Source organism: Micromesistius poutassou, assembly GCF_964030765.1.
Source record: "Micromesistius poutassou genome assembly, chromosome: 18".
In the NCBI taxonomy this organism is placed as follows: Eukaryota; Metazoa; Chordata; class Actinopteri; order Gadiformes; family Gadidae; genus Micromesistius; species Micromesistius poutassou.
In genome coordinates this window covers 13,437,059-13,458,553 of record NC_140288.1, presented here as the reverse complement: position 1 = coordinate 13,458,553, position 21,495 = coordinate 13,437,059, and the positions used below count along the sequence as shown (strand labels likewise).

Genomic DNA, 21,495 nt, shown 5'->3' with positions numbered 1-21,495 from the left:
AGACATGGATGTTTTTTAAGGGGGCTAACTTCCTTCACTAACTTTCTTACACACACTCACCCGCATACAGTTTGTGCAGTGCACTCCCTGTCACCGGTGCGTTATCTCTTTTCTTTTTTGATCAACGATATATACTTCCAAGGGCTTTAATGCATGATCGGAATGACAGATGAATAGTCCCAGGGTTATTTTTGTATAATTGCCATTATACAGTAGGCTATATTGATTATATTCTAAAGAGAGAAATTGACCGTGGGCCATTCATAAAACATTCGTAGCAGGTGTTCTGCTATAACATAGCAGAACTGGTTCCGAGAGTAGGCTAGTACCTTGATGGCTGTGATACTTTCTGTTGGATCAATTTTAAGACTGTTGAACATCTGTGCACACTCCTTAATCATGATGTTTTTTATTATATATGTTATATAATATTATAATAATAATACAATTATTTGTTTATCCCGGCCCGTATATATCTGTTGCCATGGCGCCCCCTTCCTTATCGCCCGCCCCGATTCCGTCCAGGCGGTGCAGGCTGATTGTCGGCATTTTCCATCTGAAAGGAAGAGACAAACGCTGGGTGGAAAGAAGACTTGTATGTAGGCCTACTTTTGAAAACTCTGTAAAAAAAAAAAAAAAAACGTACATTTTCTACATACAATCTTTAAATAGAATACAAATCTTACCCAGGGTCAGGTTGACCATATTGACCGCTGTGCAAAATGGAAAAAGACCAAACGTTATTTCAACATATTTTTGTAAAAAAACGTATTGCACATACACAAACCAGTTTATGTAATGATAACACATAGATTAGGTTTCATAAATAACATACATTTATGTGTATTTGAATTAGGATAACTACTGGGTTTAAAACTAAAAAAAATACAAGTTTTGTAGGTGACAAACATAATTGAGCCTACTGTCATTATAAATTGAACTCACGTAGTGTTCCGGTGTGGTCTGGTACTGTTCCCAGAGGCTGGGTCTAGATGCGGTCTTCATATAGGGGAAAAAAAGATTGAAACTTGAAACAATACATGGTATCCCTTTATTGTCTAAACACTCACATTGTGGATTTATTGTCCATGAGGGTACTATTGTCATTGTCAACCTAGTTGAACGTATTTTAATTATTATTAATGCAGGGTTTAAAGCTCTAGAAAAATATTCATGAGTAATGTAGGTATAAAGCATCCTTTAGCCTACTGTCATTTTAATTTGAACTCACCCTGTGTTGTTTCTGTCTGCAAGGGGACTAATCTCATCCAATTGGCCGGAATACATTAATCATGAATATATGAATCTTGCAATAAATGTGAGCCCTTTGTCTAAAATCTGCTGTCCACGAGGGTGCTATTGACAACATAATGGTCCTCTGACATTCTTCATATTATACATTGCATCTGAATCTGGCATCACATATATTCTATATTGTCATTTGTTAGTTCTTTCCCCTTAAAACTCACCCTGTTGAGTTGCTGTCCATTGGAATAGGCATATTGTCTGCAGGCTGAACGCCTTCTCTACAGAAACAAGAGAAATGTTTAAACTGTTCACCAGTGTTGCGTGCTGAACTCTGAACAACGCTGAAGGATTTCAAAGGGGATGAATCCCTTACCTGTTGACATCTAATGAAGGTAAAGGACTTCCAAAGACACAGCCCAGCAGAAGCACAACCACAGACCATGCAGGATCCATGCTCGGCTTTTATGGTATGATATATTACGGCTGAAGATAAGCGACCAGCAGATCAGGATTCACCACCATGGAGAAGAACCGATACTTCTGTCCAAGAGAAGGAATAGAGCGTTGTTCAAATATGGACTGTCTGGGATTGCCTCAGAGAACGGGGGCTTGTTGACTCAACTCTGCCAGAGCCAGTGGATGAACTGATAAGTTGTCAACAACTCAGGTCAATGTTTAATGTTTTTTTTTATTTTTTATATTTGTTCCATTGCTCTGTATTGTTAATATACATCATTCAATGGGGGTTTGTGGTGAAAGTATTGCATTTCTAATTGTTATTCTATGTAGGCCTACATTCTGAACAAAGTTGAAATATTTGGCAACTGATGATGGCACACTGACAACTGTATCGTAGGGCTGCTGGGCGATATCAAAAAATGTACAACCACGATAATCATAGGAATATTTAATTAATGCCCAGCCCTAATAGATAAGTATATCTTGAGAATGGCCAGGTGCTGCCAGGCCCAGCAGTAGGAGTGGTCCGGCATGTGGCTGAGGGTCTCTTCCAGACAAAGGGTTTCCAGCTCTGCTGGTTGAACCTGGAGTAGCTCGCTCCAAAGTACAGGTGATCACGCGGGGGCACGCAGCGCAGGATTTTATCCAGCGATGGCAGAAATGGTGATCAAACAAGAGTGGTTGGAAACTAGTCCTTAATTCTAATTTCTACAGTTAATTCAGTAAATACATAGGTTCATAAAGACACATAGGTATGTAATATAGCTAACCTACTGTGAGAAGGTGAAAATTCCTTCTCACTGTCTCTCCCCTTACTTCATTTTGAATGTGGTATTTGGATGTCCGTAGCAGAATGGGGCAGCAGGTTATGCCAGCCTTGGCCTGGGACTGATTGGCTTATTTAAGGGGAGTCTCATTTTGGGCTGAAGGAGGTGCTGGCTTGACGAGGGGCCAGTAGTAGAAGCACACGGTGTGTGATGTTATGTTATGCTATGCTAATTTATGCGAGGTTTATGCTAGGCGTAGCTGCTAAATAGCTAAGTCTTTTCTTTTTGGAACATTCCTTTATTTTGTAAGCAATGGATTTATTTTTGTTAATTTATTTTTGGACTGTTTTGGAGTAAATAAAACTTTTGGCCCACACTCGCCAATCCGTTTGTCCATATCCTGAATACGTGGGGGGACCACGTCGGTCCCTCACACCTACCTAACGTAAAAACATTTTAAATGTATTTCTTTTTATTCTTAGCTCATATTGTTTATTCGTTTTTGTCTAATCTGTGCAAAATGGTTAAACATTTTTTTCTTGAATCAAATCAGTATTGTGTTTGAATAATAGTACATTCAAATTATATAGAGCCTTTCAATAAACCCCAGGTGCTTTACAAAACAGATGAGTAGTAGTGGTGGCTCGTTCGCGAACGAATCAGTTTGAACAAACGACTCTTTAAAACGAACGAACCGACCTGATTCGCCGCTCTCGTTCATCGTCATTCGTCTCGTTCGTTCTCCGAGACTCGACTCCCAGCTCCACCCACTATTCGCTGAGTCGCCGTTCGTTCACTGACTGTGTTTAGCGGTGAAGACTCGAGGACTGAGAAGTCACGAGAGTCAGCCGGGCAACAACATCCCGATTCTGAACATGAAGCACTCCTCAGCTAAAAGGAACTTAGTTAATGTTGTGTTGATTGTTGACCGTTTGCACCATTGCACGATCGTGATTCGTTTGAGAATGAGAACGAGGGAGGAGCTGAGTCTGACCGACTCGGCATTCACGAACGTGTGTTCGCGATTCGTTTGAACGAGAACGAGGGAGGAGCCGAGTCTGACCGACTCAGTGACTGAGAATCATGATTCACCGCTACCGGAAATGCGAACGAACAAACAAATAAATGAACGACTCTTCTTGGCGAACTGACCGACGCAAACTGATTCATTCAAACGAATCATGAAATCCACCACTAATGAGTAGTGACTTTATTGTGCAGCCTTTGCTTGCTCTTAGCGATGGCGGTACCAGGCGTCCAGCTGAGGTAGCTGAGCGGAGCGCCTGAGCTGGGGTGGTCAACGCTCGGCGGTAGGCAGGGGCAGTTCCGTTGACTGCCTTGTAAGCCAACAGCATCGTCTTGACTACTACAGGGAGCCAGTGGAGGTCATGGTAAAAGGGGGGGGGCACATGGGAGAATTTTGGTAGGACCTTGTTAGGCAAGTACTTAAAATAGATTGGTTTACTTAAAGGTGCCATGACATGCCACCAGGTGTGGTGCGATAAGCTGTTAGAAGCCGTTTTGGAAATCTGCCCCTTATGACGTCATAAGGGGCAGATAGTGGGCGTGTCCACCTAGATGCGTGCTGGACAGATCAGTCTATCAGCCTACCCAGTGGACTGCAGCAAACGTTGGTGGACACGCACACCTGTGATGTCTTAGATTGTACAGATTGTAACGGCTAATCACACCACACCTGGTGGCATGTCATGGCCCCTTTAAGAATGATTACTAGTATCCCCCATTTGAAATAAACCTACATCTTTAGTTACTTACTTAAAGCTTTTATTGTTCCCTAAGGGCGATTTGGTTTGGTGTTTTGGTTACGGTGGTCGACTTGAGTAATTTCCATATCAATAAAAATCTTTTCAAAATCAGTCTGCTTGTAATATTCCCAGTCCTACCACTAGGCGTCACTGTGCACATTCACACGTTTATTCCATCAATTAATTAAGAACTAGTTCATTAGGTTTCTGGCAGGAAGGGATTTCCGTTCTTTGTACATATGCATCACAATATTTCTTCAGGGGAATTTTTATTTTGGATTCTGTTACAAATTAGGGTCAATTTAGACAGGCAGAGCAATAGGCCTACTCTACAACTTTAAAGAAATGTGGGTTTTCAAATTATTTGTAATATTATCTAAAGCCTTTAACACATTCCCGGTGAGTGATGGAGATCTTTATTTGGATAGGGAATAAGGACTAAGGGCAACACTTACCACACACTTACAACTTAACTAGCTAGCTTTAGCTCTGAAGCTACGGGCAACAAATTCATTTGCAAATTGCCTCGTTCTCCTGACAGTAAAGTTTTCACATGATTTTTACTTTGACAGTTAAATTTATCTTCCGGTTCACCATTCATTTCAGTCAACTGCTGTATCCAATCCGTAAGGATAAATCGATCGTTTTCTAATTTTTGGTTTTAAATAAATCTGAAAATGTTTTGTTCTATCGTTTATTTGTTTTGGGATTTTTACGGGAAAATGCATTATTCTTAAGTAGCCCACCCTGACACCAAAGGACGAGGCCATTTCAACTCATTTTCATATCTGGGTCCCGTTAAAAAACGGGAGAAACTGACAAGTTATTTTCTGATTTCAGCCACTCTGTAGTTAACAAAAAAAAACAATCTATCAAATGAATCACACTTTTTAAGAGAAAAAGAAAGTATGTTTTTTTATAGATTATATTGTATTAGAGTGGGCTATAGATTGCAATGGTCCTGAATCTGGAGAAGTAGACATGGACGTTTTTAAGGGGGCTAACTTCCTTCACTAACTTTTTTTCACTCACTCACTCACTCCAGCATAGGCCTACAGTTCATGCGGTGCATTGCACGCCCTGTCACCGGTGCGTATTACCTCTTCTTCTTTTTTTTGATCAACGATATATACTTCCGAGGGCTTTAATGCATGATCGGAATGACAGATGAATAGTCCCAGGGTTATTTTTGTATAATTGCCATTATACAGTAGGCTATATTGATTATATTCTAAAAAGAGAAATTGACCGTGGGCCATTCATAAAACATTTGTAGCAGGTGTTCTGCTATAACATAGCAGAACTGGTTCCGAGAGTAGGCTAGTAAGCCTACCTTGATGGCTGTGATACTTTCTGTTGGATCAATTTTAAGACTGTTGAACATCTGTGCACACTCCTTAATCATGATGTTTTTTATTATATATGTTATTTAATATTATAATAATATAATTATTTGTTTATCCCGGCCCGTATATATCTGTTGTCGTGGCGCCCCCTTCCTGATCGCCCGTCCCGATTCCGTCCAGGCGGTGCACGTTGATTGTCGGCAAATCCCATCTGAAAGCAAGAGACAAACGCTGGGTGGAAAGAAGACTTGTATGTACTTTTGAAAACTCTGATTAAAAATGATTGTTTACATTAAAAGAAAACACTCTTCTTTACCTGATGCGTCCTAATTGTCTTGTGGACATATTAATTACACTACATTGACAAATTGACACACTAAAAACTACCGTACATTTTCTACATACAATCTTTAAATAGAATACAAATCTTACCCAGAGCCAAGGCTGTGCAAAATGGAAAAAGACCAAACGTTATTTCAACATAATTTTGTAAAAAACGTATTGCACATACACAAACCGGTTTATGTAATGGTAACACATAGATTAGGTTTCATAAATAACATACATTTATGTGTATTTGTATTAGGATAACTACTGGGTTTAAAACAAAATAAAATACAAGTTTTGTAGGTGACAAACATAATTGAGCCTACTGTCATTATAAATTGAACTCACGTGATGTTCGGTCCGGTACTGTTCCCAGAGGCTGGGTCTAGATGCGGTCTTCATATAGGAAAAAAAAAAGATTGAAACTTGAAACAATACATGGTATCCCTTTATTGTCTAAACACTCACATTGTGGATTTATTGTCCATGAGGGTACTATTGTCATTGTCAACCTAGTTGAACGTATTTTAATTATTATTAATGCAGGGTTTAAATCTCTAGAAAAATATTCATGAGTAATGTAGGTATAAAGCATCCTTTAGCCTACTGTCATTTTAATTTGAACTCACCCTGTGTTGTTTCTGTCTGCAAGGGGACTAATCTCATCCAATTGGCCGGAATACATTAATCATGAATATATGAATCTTGCAATAAATGTGAGCCCTTTGTCTAAAATCTGCTGTCCACGAGGGTGCTATTGACAACATAATGGTCCTCTGACATTCTTCATATTATACATTGCATCTGAATCTGGCATCACATATATTCTATATTGTCATTTGTTAGTTCTTTCCCCTTAAAACTCACCCTGTTGAGTTGCTGTCCATTGGAATAGGCATATTGTCTGCAGGCTGAACGCCTTCTCTACAGAAACAAGAGAAATGTTTAAACTGTTCACCAGTGTTGCGTGCTGAACTCTGAACAACGCTGAAGGATTTCAAAGGGGATGAATCCCTTACCTGTTGACATCTAATGAAGGTAAAGGACTTCCAAAGACACAGCCCAGCAGAAGCACAACCACAGACCATGCAGGATCCATGCTCGGCTTTTATGGTATGATATATTACGGCTGAAGATAAGCGACCAGCAGATCAGGATTCACCACCATGGAGAAGAACCGATACTTCTGTCCAAGAGAAGGAATAGAGCGTTGTTCAAATATGGACTGTCTGGGATTGCCTCAGAGAACGGGGGCTTGTTGACTCAACTCTGCCAGAGCCAGTGGATGAACTGATAAGTTGTCAACAACTCAGGTCAATGTTTTTTTTAATTTTTATATTTGTTCCATTGCTCTGTATTGTTAATATACATCATTCAATGGGGGTTTGTGGTGAAAGTATTGCATTTCTAATTGTTATTCTATGTAGGCCTACATTCTGAACAAAGTTGAAATATTTGGCAACTGATGATGGCACACTGACAACTGTATTGTAGGGCTGCTGGGCGATATCAAAAAATGTACAACCACGATAATCATAGGAATATTTAATTAATGCCCAGCCCTAATAGATAAGTATATCTTGAGAATGGCCAGGTGCTGCCAGGCCCAGCAGTAGGAGTGGTCCGGCATGTGGCTGAGGGTCTCTTCCAGACAAAGGGTTTCCAGCTCTGCTGGTTGAACCTGGAGTAGCTCGCTCCAAAGTACAGGTGATCACGCGGGGGCACGCAGCGCAGGATTTTATCCAGCGATGGCAGAAATGGTGATCAAACAAGAGTGGTTGGAAACTAGTCCTTAATTCTAATTTCTACAGTTAATTCAGTAAATACATAGGTTCATAAAGACACATAGGTATGTAATATAGCTAACCTACTGTGAGAAGGTGAAAATTCCTTCTCACTGTCTCTCCCCTTACTTCATTTTGAATGTGGTATTTGGACGTCCGTAGCAGAATGGGGCAGCAGGTTATGCCAGCCTTGGCCTGGGACTGATTGGCTTATTTAAGGGGAGTCTCATTTTGGGCTGAAGGAGGTGCTGGCTTGACTAGGGGCCAGTAGTAGAAGCACACGGTGTGTGATGTTGTGTGATGTTATGTTATGCTATGCTAATTTATGCGAGGTTTATGCTAGGCGTAGCTGCTAAATAGCTAAGTCTTTTCTTTTTGGAACATTCCTTTATTTTGTAAGCAATGGATTTATTTTTGTTAATTTATTTTTGGACTGTTTTGGAGTAAATAAAACTTTTGGCCCACACTCGCCAATCCGTTTGTCCATATCCTGAATACGTGGGGGGACCACATCGGTCCCTCACACCTACCTAACGTAAAAACATTTTAAATGAATTTCTTTTTATTCTTAGCTCATTGTTTATTCGTTTTTGTCTAATCTGTGCAAAATGGTTAAACATTTTTTTCTTGAATCAAATCAGTATTGTGTTTGAATAATAGTAGGCCTACATTCAAATTATATAGAGCCTTTCAATAAACCCCAGGTGCTTTACAAAACAGATGAGTAGTAGTGGTGGCTCGTTCGCGAACGAATCAGTTCGAACGAACGACTCTTTAAAACGAACGAACCGACCTGATTCGCCACTCTCGTTCATCGTCGTTCGTCTCGTTCGTTCTCCGAGACTCGACTCCCAGCTCCACCCACTATTCGCTGAGTCGCCGTTCGTTCACTGACTGTGTTTAGAAGACTCGAGGACTGAGAAGTCACGAGAGCCAGCCGGGCAACAACATCCCGATTCCGAACATGAAGCACTCCTCAGCTAAAAGGAACTTAGTTAATGTTGTGTTGATTGTTGACCGTTTGCACCATTGCACGATCGTGATTCGTTTGAGAATGAGAACGAGGGAGGAGCTGAGTCTGACCGACTCGGCATTCACGAACGTGTGTTCGCGATTCGTTTGAACGAGAACGAGGGAGGAGCCGAGTCTGACCGACTCAGTGACTGAGAATCATGATTCACCGCTACCGGAAATGCGAACGAACAAACAAATAAATGAACGACTCTTCTTGGCGAACTGACCGACGCAAACTGATTCATTCAAACGAATCATGAAATCCACCACTAATGAGTAGTGACTTTATTGTGCAGCCTTTGCTTGCTCTTAGCGATGGCGGTACCAGGCGTCCAGCTGAGGTAGCTGAGCGGAGCGCCTGAGCTGGGGTGGTCAACGCTCGGCGGTAGGCAGGGGCAGTTCCGTTGACTGCCTTGTAAGCCAACAGCATCGTCTTGACTACTACAGGGAGCCAGTGGAGGTCATGGTAAAAGGGGGGGGGCACATGGGAGAATTTTGGTAGGACCTTGTTAGGCAAGTACTTCAAATAGATTGGTTTACTTAAAGGTGCCATGACATGCCACCAGGTGTGGTGCGATAAGCTGTTAGAAGCCGTTTTGGAAATCTGCCCCTTATGACGTCATAAGGGGCAGATAGTGGGCGTGTCCACCTAGATGCGTGCTGGACAGATCAGTCTATCAGCCTACCCAGTGGACTGCAGCAAACGTTGGTGGACACGCACACCTGTGATGTCTTAGATTGTACAGATTGTAACGGCTAATCACACCACACCTGGTGGCATGTCATGGCCCCTTTAAGAATGATTACTAGTATCCCCCATTTGAAATAAACCTACATCTTTAGTTACTTACTTAAAGCTTTTATTGTTCCCTAAGGGCGATTTGGTTTGGTGTTTTGGTTACGGTGGTCGACTTGAGTAATTTCCATATCAATAAAAATCTTTTCAAAATCTGTCTGCTTGTAATATTCCCAGTCCTACCACTAGGCGTCACTGTGCACATTCACACGTTTATTCCATCAATTAATTAAGAACTAGTTCATTAGGTTTCTGGCAGGAAGGGATTTCCGTTCTTTGTACATATGCATCACAATATTTCTTCAGGGGAATTTTTATTTTGGATTCTGTTACAAATTAGGGTCAATTTAGACAGGCAGAGCAATACTCTACAACTTTAAAGAAATGTGGGTTTTCAAATTATTTGTAATATTATCTAAAGCCTTTAACACATTCCCGGTGAGTGATGGAGATCTTTATTTGGATAGGGAATAAGGACTAAGGGCAACACTTACCACACACTTACAACTTAACTAGCTAGCTTTAGCTCTGAAGCTACGGGCAACAAATTCATTTGCAAATTGCCTCGTTCTCCTGACAGTAAAGTTTTCACATGATTTTTACTTTGACAGTTAAATTTATCTTCCGGTTCACCATTCATTTCAGTCAACTGCTGTATCCAATCCGTAAGGATAAATCGATCGTTTTCTAATTTTTGGTTTTAAATAAATCTGAAAATGTTTTGTTCTATCGTTTATTTGTTTTGGGATTTTTACGGGAAAATGCATTATTCTTAAGTAGCCCACCCTGACACCAAAGGACGAGGCCATTTCAACTCATTTTCATATCTGGGTCCCGTTAAAAAACGGGAGAAACTGACAAGTTATTTTCTGATTTCAGCCACTCTGTAGTTAACTAAAAAAAACAATCTATCAAATGAATCACACTTTTTAAGAGAAAAAGAAAGTATGTTTTTTTATAGATTATATTGTATTAGAGTGGGCTATAGATTGCAATGGTCCTGAATCTGGAGAAGTAGACATGGACGTTTTTAAGGGGGCTAACTTCCTTCACTAACTTTTTTTCACTCACTCACTCACTCTCTCACTCACTCACTCACTCCAGCATAGGCCTACAGTTCATGCGGTGCAGTGCACGCCCTGTCACCGGTGCGTATTACCTCTTCTTCTTTTTTTTGATCAACGATATATACTTCCGAGGGCTTTAATGCATGATCGGAATGACAGATGAATAGTCCCAGGGTTATTTTTGTATAATTGCCATTATACAGTAGGCTATATTGATTATATTCTAAAAAGAGAAATTGACCGTGGGCCATTCATAAAACATTTGTAGCAGGTGTTCTGCTATAACATAGCAGAACTGGTTCCGAGAGTAGGCTAGTAAGCCTACCTTGATGGCTGTGATACTTTCTGTTGGATCAATTTTAAGACTGTTGAACATCTGTGCACACTCCTTAATCATGATGTTTTTTATTATATATGTTATATAATATTATAATAATAATACAATTATTTGTTTATCCCGGCCCGTATATATCTGTTGCCATGGCGCCCCCTTCCTTATCGCCCGCCCCGATTCCGTCCAGGCGGTGCAGGTTGATTGTCGGCATTTTCCATCTGAAAGGAAGAGACAAACGCTGGGTGGAAAGAAGACTTGTATGTAGGCCTACTTTTGAAAACTCCGTAAAAAAAAAAACCCGTACATTTTCTACATACAATCTTTAAATAGAATACAAATCTTACCCAGGTTGACCATATTCACCGCTGTGCAAAATGGAAAAAGACCACACTACATTGACAAATTGACACACTAAAAACTACCGTACATTTTCTACATACAATCTTTAAATAGAATACAAATCTTACCCAGAGCCAAGGCTGTGCAAAATGGAAAAAGACCAAACGTTATTTCAACATAATTTTGTAAAAAACGTATTGCACATACACAAACCGGTTTATGTAATGGTAACACATAGATTAGGTTTCATAAATAACATACATTTATGTGTATTTGTATTAGGATAACTACTGGGTTTAAAACAAAATAAAATACAAGTTTTGTAGGTGACAAACATAATTGAGCCTACTGTCATTATAAATTGAACTCACGTGATGTTCGGTCCGGTACTGTTCCCAGAGGCTGGGTCTAGATGCGGTCTTCATATAGGAAAAAAAAAAGATTGAAACTTGAAACAATACATGGTATCCCTTTATTGTCTAAACACTCACATTGTGGATTTATTGTCCATGAGGGTACTATTGTCATTGTCAACCTAGTTGAACGTATTTTAATTATTATTAATGCAGGGTTTAAATCTCTAGAAAAATATTCATGAGTAATGTAGGTATAAAGCATCCTTTAGCCTACTGTCATTTTAATTTGAACTCACCCTGTGTTGTTTCTGTCTGCAAGGGGACTAATCTCATCCAATTGGCCGGAATACATTAATCATGAATATATGAATCTTGCAATAAATGTGAGCCCTTTGTCTAAAATCTGCTGTCCACGAGGGTGCTATTGACAACATAATGGTCCTCTGACATTCTTCATATTATACATTGCATCTGAATCTGGCATCACATATATTCTATATTGTCATTTGTTAGTTCTTTCCCCTTAAAACTCACCCTGTTGAGTTGCTGTCCATTGGAATAGGCATATTGTCTACAGGCTGAACGCCTTCTCTACAGAAACAAGAGAAATGTTTAAACTGTTCACCAGTGTTGCGTGCTGAACTCTGAACAACGCTGAAGGATTTCAAAGGGGATGAATCCCTTACCTGTTGACATCTAATGAAGGTAAAGGACTTCCAAAGACACAGCCCAGCAGAAGCACAACCACAGACCATGCAGGATCCATGCTCGGCTTTTATGGTATGATATATTACGGCTGAAGATAAGCGACCAGCAGATCAGGATTCACCACCATGGAGAAGAACCGATACTTCTGTCCAAGAGAAGGAATAGAGCGTTGTTCAAATATGGACTGTCTGGGATTGCCTCAGAGAACGGGGCCTTGTTGACTCAACTCTGCCAGAGCCAGTGGATGAACTGATAAGTTGTCAACAACTCAGGTCAATGTTTAATGTTTTTTTTTATTTTTTATATTTGTTCCATTGCTCTGTATTGTTAATATACATCATTCAATGGGGGTTTGTGGTGAAAGTTTTGCATTTCTAATTGTTATTCTATGTAGGCCTACATTCTGAACAAAGTTGAAATATTTGGCAACTGATGATGGCACACTGACAACTGTATTGTAGGGCTGCTGGGCGATATCAAAAAATGTACAACCACGATAATCATAGGAATATTTAATTAATGCCCAGCCCTAATAGATAAGTATATCTTGAGAATGGCCAGGTGCTGCCAGGCCCAGCAGTAGGAGTGGTCCGGCATGTGGCTGAGGGTCTCTTCCAGACAAAGGGTTTCCAGCTCTGCTGGTTGAACCTGGAGTAGCTCGCTCCAAAGTACAGGTGATCACGCGGGGGCACGCAGCGCAGGATTTTATCCAGCGATGGCAGAAATGGTGATCAAACAAGAGTGGTTGGAAACTAGTCCTTAATTCTAATTTCTACAGTTAATTCAGTAAATACATAGGTTCATAAAGACACATAGGTATGTAATATAGCTAACCTACTGTGAGAAGGTGAAAATTCCTTCTCACTGTCTCTCCCCTTACTTCATTTTGAATGTGGTATTTGGACGTCCGTAGCAGAATGGGGCAGCAGGTTATGCCAGCCTTGGCCTGGGACTGATTGGCTTATTTAAGGGGAGTCTCATTTTGGGCTGAAGGAGGTGCTGGCTTGACATGGGGCCAGTAGTAGAAGCACACGGTGTGTGATGTTATGTTATGCTATGCTAATTTATGCGAGGTTTATGCTAGGCGTAGCTGCTAAATAGCTAAGTCTTTTCTTTTTGGAACATTCCTTTATTTTGTAAGCAATGGATTTATTTTTGTTAATTTATTTTTGGACTGTTTTGGAGTAAATAAAACTTTTGGCCCACACTCGCCAATCCGTTTGTCCATATCCTGAATACGTGGGGGGACCACGTCGGTCCCTCACACCTACCTAACGTAAAAACATTTTAAATGAATTTCTTTTTATTCTTAGCTCATTGTTTATTCGTTTTTGTCTAATCTGTGCAAAATGGTTAAACATTTTTTTCTTGAATCAAATCAGTATTGTGTTTGAATAATAGTACATTCAAATTATATAGAGCCTTTCAATAAACCCCAGGTGCTTTACAAAACAGATGAGTAGTAGTGGTGGCTCGTTCGCGAACGAATCAGTTCGAACGAACGACTCTTTAAAACGAACGAACCGACCTGATTCGCCACTCTCGTTCATCGTCGTTCGTCTCGTTCGTTCTCCGAGACTCGACTCCCAGCTCCACCCACTATTCGCTGAGTCGCCGTTCGTTCACTGACTGTGTTTAGAAGACTCGAGGACTGAGAAGTCACGAGAGCCAGCCGGGCAACAACATCCCGATTCCGAACATGAAGCACTCCTCAGCTAAAAGGAACTTAGTTAATGTTGTGTTGATTGTTGACCGTTTGCACCATTGCACGATCGTGATTCGTTTGAGAATGAGAACGAGGGAGGAGCTGAGTCTGACCGACTCGGCATTCACGAACGTGTGTTCGCGATTCGTTTGAACGAGAACGAGGGAGGAGCCGAGTCTGACCGACTCAGTGACTGAGAATCATGATTCACCGCTACCGGAAATGCGAACGAACAAACAAATAAATGAACGACTCTTCTTGGCGAACTGACCGACGCAAACTGATTCATTCAAACGAATCATGAAATCCACCACTAATGAGTAGTGACTTTATTGTGCAGCCTTTGCTTGCTCTTAGCGATGGCGGTACCAGGCGTCCAGCTGAGGTAGCTGAGCGGAGCGCCTGAGCTGGGGTGGTCAACACTCGGCGGTAGGCAGGGGCAGTTCCGTTGACTGCCTTGTAAGCCAACAGCATCGTCTTGACTACTACAGGGAGCCAGTGGAGGTCATGGTAAAAGGGGGGGGGCACATGGGAGAATTTTGGTAGGACCTTGTTAGGCAAGTACTTAAAATAGATTGGTTTACTTAAAGGTGCCATGACATGCCACCAGGTGTGGTGCGATAAGCTGTTAGAAGCCGTTTTGGAAATCTGCCCCTTATGACGTCATAAGGGGCAGATAGTGGGCGTGTCCACCTAGATGCGTGCTGGACAGATCAGTCTATCAGCCTACCCAGTGGACTGCAGCAAACGTTGGTGGACACGCACACCTGTGATGTCTTAGATTGTACAGATTGTAACGGCTAATCACACCACACCTGGTGGCATGTCATGGCCCCTTTAAGAATGATTACTAGTATCCCCCATTTGAAATAAACCTACATCTTTAGTTACTTACTTAAAGCTTTTATTGTTCCCTAAGGGCGATTTGGTTTGGTGTTTTGGTTACGGTGGTCGACTTGAGTAATTTCCATATCAATAAAAATCTTTTCAAAATCAGTCTGCTTGTAATATTCCCAGTCCTACCACTAGGCGTCACTGTGCACATTCACACGTTTATTCCATCAATTAATTAAGAACTAGTTCATTAGGTTTCTGGCAGGAAGGGATTTCCGTTCTTTGTACATATGCATCACAATATTTCTTCAGGGGAATTTTTATTTTGGATTCTGTTACAAATTAGGGTCAATTTAGACAGGCAGAGCAATACTCTACAACTTTAAAGAAATGTGGGTTTTCAAATTATTTGTAATATTATCTAAAGCCTTTAACACATTCCCGGTGAGTGATGGAGATCTTTATTTGGATAGGGAATAAGGACTAAGGGCAACACTTACCACACACTTACAACTTAACTAGCTAGCTTTAGCTCTGAAGCTACGGGCAACAAATTCATTTGCAAATTGCCTCGTTCTCCTGACAGTAAAGTTTTCACATGATTTTTACTTTGACAGTTAAATTTATCTTCCGGTTCACCATTCATTTCAGTCAACTGCTGTATCCAATCCGTAAGGATAAATCGATCGTTTTCTAATTTTTGGTTTTAAATAAATCTGAAAATGTTTTGTTCTATCGTTTATTTGTTTTGGGATTTTTACGGGAAAATGCATTATTCTTAAGTATCCCACCCTGACACCAAAGGACGAGGCCATTTCAACTCATTTTCATATCTGGGTCCCGTTAAAAAACGGGAGAAACTGACAAGTTATTTTCTGATTTCAGCCACTCTGTAGTTAACTAAAAAAAACAATCTATCAAATGAATCACACTTTTTAAGAGAAAAAGAAAGTATGTTTTTTTATAGATTATATTGTATTAGAGTGGGCTATAGATTGCAATGGTCCTGAATCTGGAGAAGTAGACATGGACGTTTTTAAGGGGGCTAACTTCCTTCACTAACTTTTTTTCACTCACTCACTCACTCACTCTCTCACTCACTCCAGCATAGGCCTACAGTTCATGCGGTGCAGTGCACGCCCTGTCACCGGTGCGTATTACCTCTTCTTCTTTTTTTTGATCAACGATATATACTTCCGAGGGCTTTAATGCATGATCGGAATGACAGATGAATAGTCCCAGGGTTATTTTTGTATAATTGCCATTATACAGTAGGCTATATTGATTATATTCTAAAAAGAGAAATTGACCGTGGGCCATTCATAAAACATTTGTAGCAGGTGTTCTGCTATAACATAGCAGAACTGGTTCCGAGAGTAGGCTAGTAAGCCTACCTTGATGGCTGTGATACTTTCTGTTGGATCAATTTTAAGACTGTTGAACATCTGTGCACAATCCTTAATCATGATGTTTTTTATTATATATGTTATTTAATATTATAATAATATAATTATTTGTTTATCCCGGCCCGTATATATCTGTTGTCGTGGCGCCCCCTTCCTGATCGCCCGTCCCGATTCCGTCCAGGCGGTGCAGGTTGATTGTCGGCAAATCCCATCTGAAAGCAAGAGACAAACGCTGGGTGGAAAGAAGACTTGTATGTACTTTTGAAAACTCTGATTAAAAATGATTGTTTACATTAAAAGAAAACACTCTTCTTTACCTGATGCGTCCTAATTGTCTTGTGGACATATTAATTACACTACATTGACAAATTGACACACTAAAAACTACCGTACATTTTCTACATACAATCTTTAAATAGAATACAAATCTTACCCAGAGCCAAGGCTGTGCAAAATGGAAAAAGACCAAACGTTATTTCAACATAATTTTGTAAAAAACGTATTGCACATACACAAACCGGTTTATGTAATGGTAACACATAGATTAGGTTTCATAAATAACATACATTTATGTGTATTTGTATTAGGATAACTACTGGGTTTAAAACAAAATAAAATACAAGTTTTGTAGGTGACAAACATAATTGAGCCTACTGTCATTATAAATTGAACTCACGTGATGTTCGGTCCGGTACTGTTCCCAGAGGCTGGGTCTAGATGCGGTCTTCATATAGGAAAAAAAAAAGATTGAAACTTGAAACAATACATGGTATCCCTTTATTGTCTAAACACTCACATTGTGGATTTATTGTCCATGAGGGTACTATTGTCATTGTCAACCTAGTTGAACGTATTTTAATTATTATTAATGCAGGGTTTAAAGCTCTAGAAAAATATTCATGAGTAATGTAGGTATAAAGCATCCTTTAGCCTACTGTCATTTTAATTTGAACTCACCCTGTGTTGTTTCTGTCTGCAAGGGGACTAATCTCATCCAATTGGCCGGAATACATTAATCATGAATATATGAATCTTGCAATAAATGTGAGCCCTTTGGCTAAAATCTGCTGTCCACGAGGGTGCTATTGACAACATAATGGTCCTCTGACATTCTTCATATTATACATTGCATCTGAATCTGGCATCACATATATTCTATATTGTCATTTGTTAGTTCTTTCCCCTTAAAACTCACCCTGTTGAGTTGCTGTCCATTGGAATAGGCATATTGTCTACAGGCTGAACGCCTTCTCTACAGAAACAAGAGAAATGTTTAAACTGTTCACCAGTGTTGCGTGCTGAACTCTGAACAACGCTGAAGGATTTCAAAGGGGATGAATCCCTTACCTGTTGACATCTAATGAAGGTAAAGGACTTCCAAAGACACAGCCCAGCAGAAGCACAACCACAGACCATGCAGGATCCATGCTCGGCTTTTATGGTATGATATATTACGGCTGAAGATAAGCGACCAGCAGATCAGGATTCACCACCATGGAGAAGAACCGATACTTCTGTCCAAGAGAAGGAATAGAGCGTTGTTCAAATATGGACTGTCTGGGATTGCCTCAGAGAACGGGGGCTTGTTGACTCAACTCTGCCAGAGCCAGTGGATGAACTGATAAGTTGTCAACAACTCAGGTCAATGTTTAATGTTTTTTTTTATTTTTTATATTTGTTCCATTGCTCTGTATTGTTAATATACATCATTCAATGGGGGTTTGTGGTGAAAGTTTTGCATTTCTAATTGTTATTCTATGTAGGCCTACATTCTGAACAAAGTTGAAATATTTGGCAACTGATGATGGCACACTGACAACTGTATCGTAGGGCTGCTGGGCGATATCAAAAAATGTACAACCACGATAATCATAGGAATATTTAATTAATGCCCAGCCCTAATAGATAAGTATATCTTGAGAATGGCCAGGTGCTGCCAGGCCCAGCAGTAGGAGTGGTCCGGCATGTGGCTGAGGGTCTCTTCCAGACAAAGGGTTTCCAGCTCTGCTGGTTGAACCTGGAGTAGCTCGCTCCAAAGTACAGGTGATCACGCGGGGGCACGCAGCGCAGGATTTTATCCAGCGATGGCAGAAATGGTGATCAAACAAGAGTGGTTGGAAACTAGTCCTTAATTCTAATTTCTACAGTTAATTCAGTAAATACATAGGTTCATAAAGACACATAGGTATGTAATATAGCTAACCTACTGTGAGAAGGTGAAAATTCCTTCTCACTGTCTCTCCCCTTACTTCATTTTGAATGTGGTATTTGGATGTCCGTAGCAGAATGGGGCAGCAGGTTATGCCAGCCTTGGCCTGGGACTGATTGGCTTATTTAAGGGGAGTCTCATTTTGGGCTGAAGGAGGTGCTGGCTTGACGAGGGGCCAGTAGTAGAAGCACACGGTGTGTGATGTTATGTTATGCTATGCTAATTTATGCGAGGTTTATGCTAGGCGTAGCTGCTAAATAGCTAAGTCTTTTCTTTTTGGAACATTCCTTTATTTTGTAAGCAATGGATTTATTTTTGTTAATTTATTTTTGGACTGTTTTGGAGTAAATAAAACTTTTGGCCCACACTCGCCAATCCGTTTGTCCATATCCTGAATACGTGGGGGGACCACGTCGGTCCCTCACACCTACCTAACGTAAAAACATTTTAAATGTATTTCTTTTTATTCTTAGCTCATATTGTTTATTCGTTTTTGTCTAATCTGTGCAAAATGGTTAAACATTTTTTTCTTGAATCAAATCAGTATTGTGTTTGAATAATAGTACATTCAAATTATATAGAGCCTTTCAATAAACCCCAGGTGCTTTACAAAACAGATGAGTAGTAGTGGTGGCTCGTTCGCGAACGAATCAGTTTGAACAAACGACTCTTTAAAACGAACGAACCGACCTGATTCGCCGCTCTCGTTCATCGTCATTCGTCTCGTTCGTTCTCCGAGACTCGACTCCCAGCTCCACCCACTATTCGCTGAGTCGCCGTTCGTTCACTGACTGTGTTTAGCGGTGAAGACTCGAGGACTGAGAAGTCACGAGAGTCAGCCGGGCAACAACATCCCGATTCTGAACATGAAGCACTCCTCAGCTAAAAGGAACTTAGTTAATGTTGTGTTGATTGTTGACCGTTTGCACCATTGCACGATCGTGATTCGTTTGAGAATGAGAACGAGGGAGGAGCTGAGTCTGACCGACTCGGCATTCACGAACGTGTGTTCGCGATTCGTTTGAACGAGAACGAGGGAGGAGCCGAGTCTGACCGACTCAGTGACTGAGAATCATGATTCACCGCTACCGGAAATGCGAACGAACAAACAAATAAATGAACGACTCTTCTTGGCGAACTGACCGACGCAAACTGATTCATTCAAACGAATCATGAAATCCACCACTAATGAGTAGTGACTTTATTGTGCAGCCTTTGCTTGCTCTTAGCGATGGCGGTACCAGGCGTCCAGCTGAGGTAGCTGAGCGGAGCGCCTGAGCTGGGGTGGTCAACGCTCGGCGGTAGGCAGGGGCAGTTCCGTTGACTGCCTTGTAAGCCAACAGCATCGTCTTGACTACTACAGGGAGCCAGTGGAGGTCATGGTAAAAGGGGGGGGGCACATGGGAGAATTTTGGTAGGACCTTGTTAGGCAAGTACTTCAAATAGATTGGTTTACTTAAAGGTGCCATGACATGCCACCAGGTGTGGTGCGATAAGCTGTTAGAAGCCGTTTTGGAAATCTGCCCCTTATGACGTCATAAGGGGCAGATAGTGGGCGTGTCCACCTAGATGCGTGCTGGACAGATCAGTCTATCAGCCTACCCAGTGGACTGCAGCAAACGTTGGTGGACACGCACACCTGTGATGTCTTAGATTGTACAGATTGTAACGGCTAATCACACCACACCTGGTGGCATGTCATGGCCCCTTTAAGAATGATTACTAGTATCCCCCATTTGAAATAAACCTACATCTTTAGTTACTTACTTAAAGCTTTTATTGTTCCCTAAGGGCGATTTGGTTTGGTGTTTTGGTTACGGTGGTCGACTTGAGTAATTTCCATATCAATAAAAATCTTTTCAAAATCAGTCTGCTTGTAATATTCCCAGTCCTACCACTAGGCGTCACTGTGCACATTCACACGTTTATTCCATCAATTAATTAAGAACTAGTTCATTAGGTTTCTGGCAGGAAGGGATTTCCGTTCTTTGTACATATGCATCACAATATTTCTTCAGGGGAATTTTTATTTTGGATTCTGTTACAAATTAGGGTCAATTTAGACAGGCAGAGCAATAGGCCTACTCTACAACTTTAAAGAAATGTGGGTTTTCAAATTATTTGTAATATTATCTAAAGCCTTTAACACATTCCCGGTGAGTGATGGAGATCTTTATTTGGATAGGGAATAAGGACTAAGGGCAACACTTACCACACACTTACAACTTAACTAGCTAGCTTTAGCTCTGAAGCTACGGGCAACAAATTCATTTGCAAATTGCCTCGTTCTCCTGACAGTAAAGTTTTCACATGATTTTTACTTTGACTGAAAGATAGATAATAGATAGATAACTAATAGATAGATAACTAATAGATAAGTATATCTGTGCATTTGAGAATGGCCAGGTGCTGCCAGGCCCAGCAGTAGGAGTGGTCCGGATTGCCTCAGAGAACGGGGGCTTGTTGACTCAACTCTGCCAGAGCCAGTGGATGAACTGATAAGTTGTCAACAACTCAGGTCAATGTTTAATGTTTAAAGGTTTTTTACCTTCTTTTTTTTTTACATTTGTTCCACACCAAAACAAAAAACAAGCTGTTTTTCCACCTTGTTTAAGTTCAGGGACATTGTAACAACCGGGAAATGGGCCGTTTGGTTTTAAACTAATCTGAAAATGGGCCTGTTTTATTGTTTATTTGTTTTGGGATTTTTCCGTGAAAATGTATTATTCTTAAGTACCCTGACACCACGGGACGAGGAGATTTCAACTCACATTTACATATTTGGGTCCCGTTATAAAATGAGAGAAACTGATGAGTCCACTCTGTAGTTAACCAAAAAAAAACAATCCTCAAAACATACACGTACGGCACACAGACCTTAATGGCTTTGACGTCAGTCATGGCAGGCCTATGTGGAACATAGTTTTCCTAAACACACACTTCAACACTGTTGCATTGTCTTAAAAAGCAGAACACAACGACCTCTGGTTTTGTTGTCTACTTTATGAATTAACACGCATGAACAGCAAG

The 21,495-nt window shown here is 40.7% G+C and overlaps 1 protein-coding gene and 3 long non-coding RNA genes across 6 annotated transcripts; all 4 read right to left on the bottom strand.

The window, feature by feature from the left end:
• Positions 1-393: 393 nt before the first annotated feature.
• Positions 394-1,953, bottom strand: LOC311363167 (uncharacterized protein). The gene is made up of 5 exons (XM_084483121.1): positions 1,622-1,953; positions 1,470-1,526; positions 946-999; positions 687-713; positions 394-556 (listed from the first exon to the last, which is right to left on the bottom strand). The coding sequence occupies exons 1-5, from the start codon at positions 1,699-1,701 to the stop codon at positions 457-459; spliced, it is 318 nt and encodes a 105-aa protein (XP_084339247.1). The 5' UTR covers positions 1,702-1,953; the 3' UTR covers positions 394-456.
• Positions 1,954-5,637: 3,684 nt separating this feature from the next.
• On the bottom strand, positions 5,638-7,206 carry LOC311363169. Of its 2 annotated transcripts, none has more exons than XR_014638938.1 (4): positions 6,933-7,206; positions 6,781-6,837; positions 6,262-6,309; positions 5,638-5,797 (listed from the first exon to the last, which is right to left on the bottom strand). It is a non-coding gene; the product is annotated as an uncharacterized lncRNA (long non-coding RNA). The 2 variants fall into 2 exon arrangements; XR_014638939.1 differs by lacking the exon at positions 5,638-5,797 and adding an exon at positions 6,019-6,030 and having other exon boundaries at positions 6,933-7,203.
• A 4,160-nt stretch (positions 7,207-11,366) lies between these two features.
• On the bottom strand, positions 11,367-13,192 carry LOC311363119. The gene is made up of 4 exons (XR_014638927.1): positions 12,290-13,192; positions 12,138-12,194; positions 11,619-11,666; positions 11,367-11,387 (listed from the first exon to the last, which is right to left on the bottom strand). It is a non-coding gene; the product is annotated as an uncharacterized lncRNA (long non-coding RNA).
• A 3,116-nt stretch (positions 13,193-16,308) lies between these two features.
• LOC311363118 lies at positions 16,309-18,654 on the bottom strand. Of its 2 annotated transcripts, none has more exons than XR_014638925.1 (4): positions 17,604-18,654; positions 17,452-17,508; positions 16,933-16,980; positions 16,309-16,468 (listed from the first exon to the last, which is right to left on the bottom strand). It is a non-coding gene; the product is annotated as an uncharacterized lncRNA (long non-coding RNA). The 2 variants fall into 2 exon arrangements; XR_014638926.1 differs by lacking the exon at positions 16,309-16,468 and adding an exon at positions 16,690-16,701 and having other exon boundaries at positions 17,604-18,640.
• Positions 18,655-21,495: the final 2,841 nt, after the last annotated feature.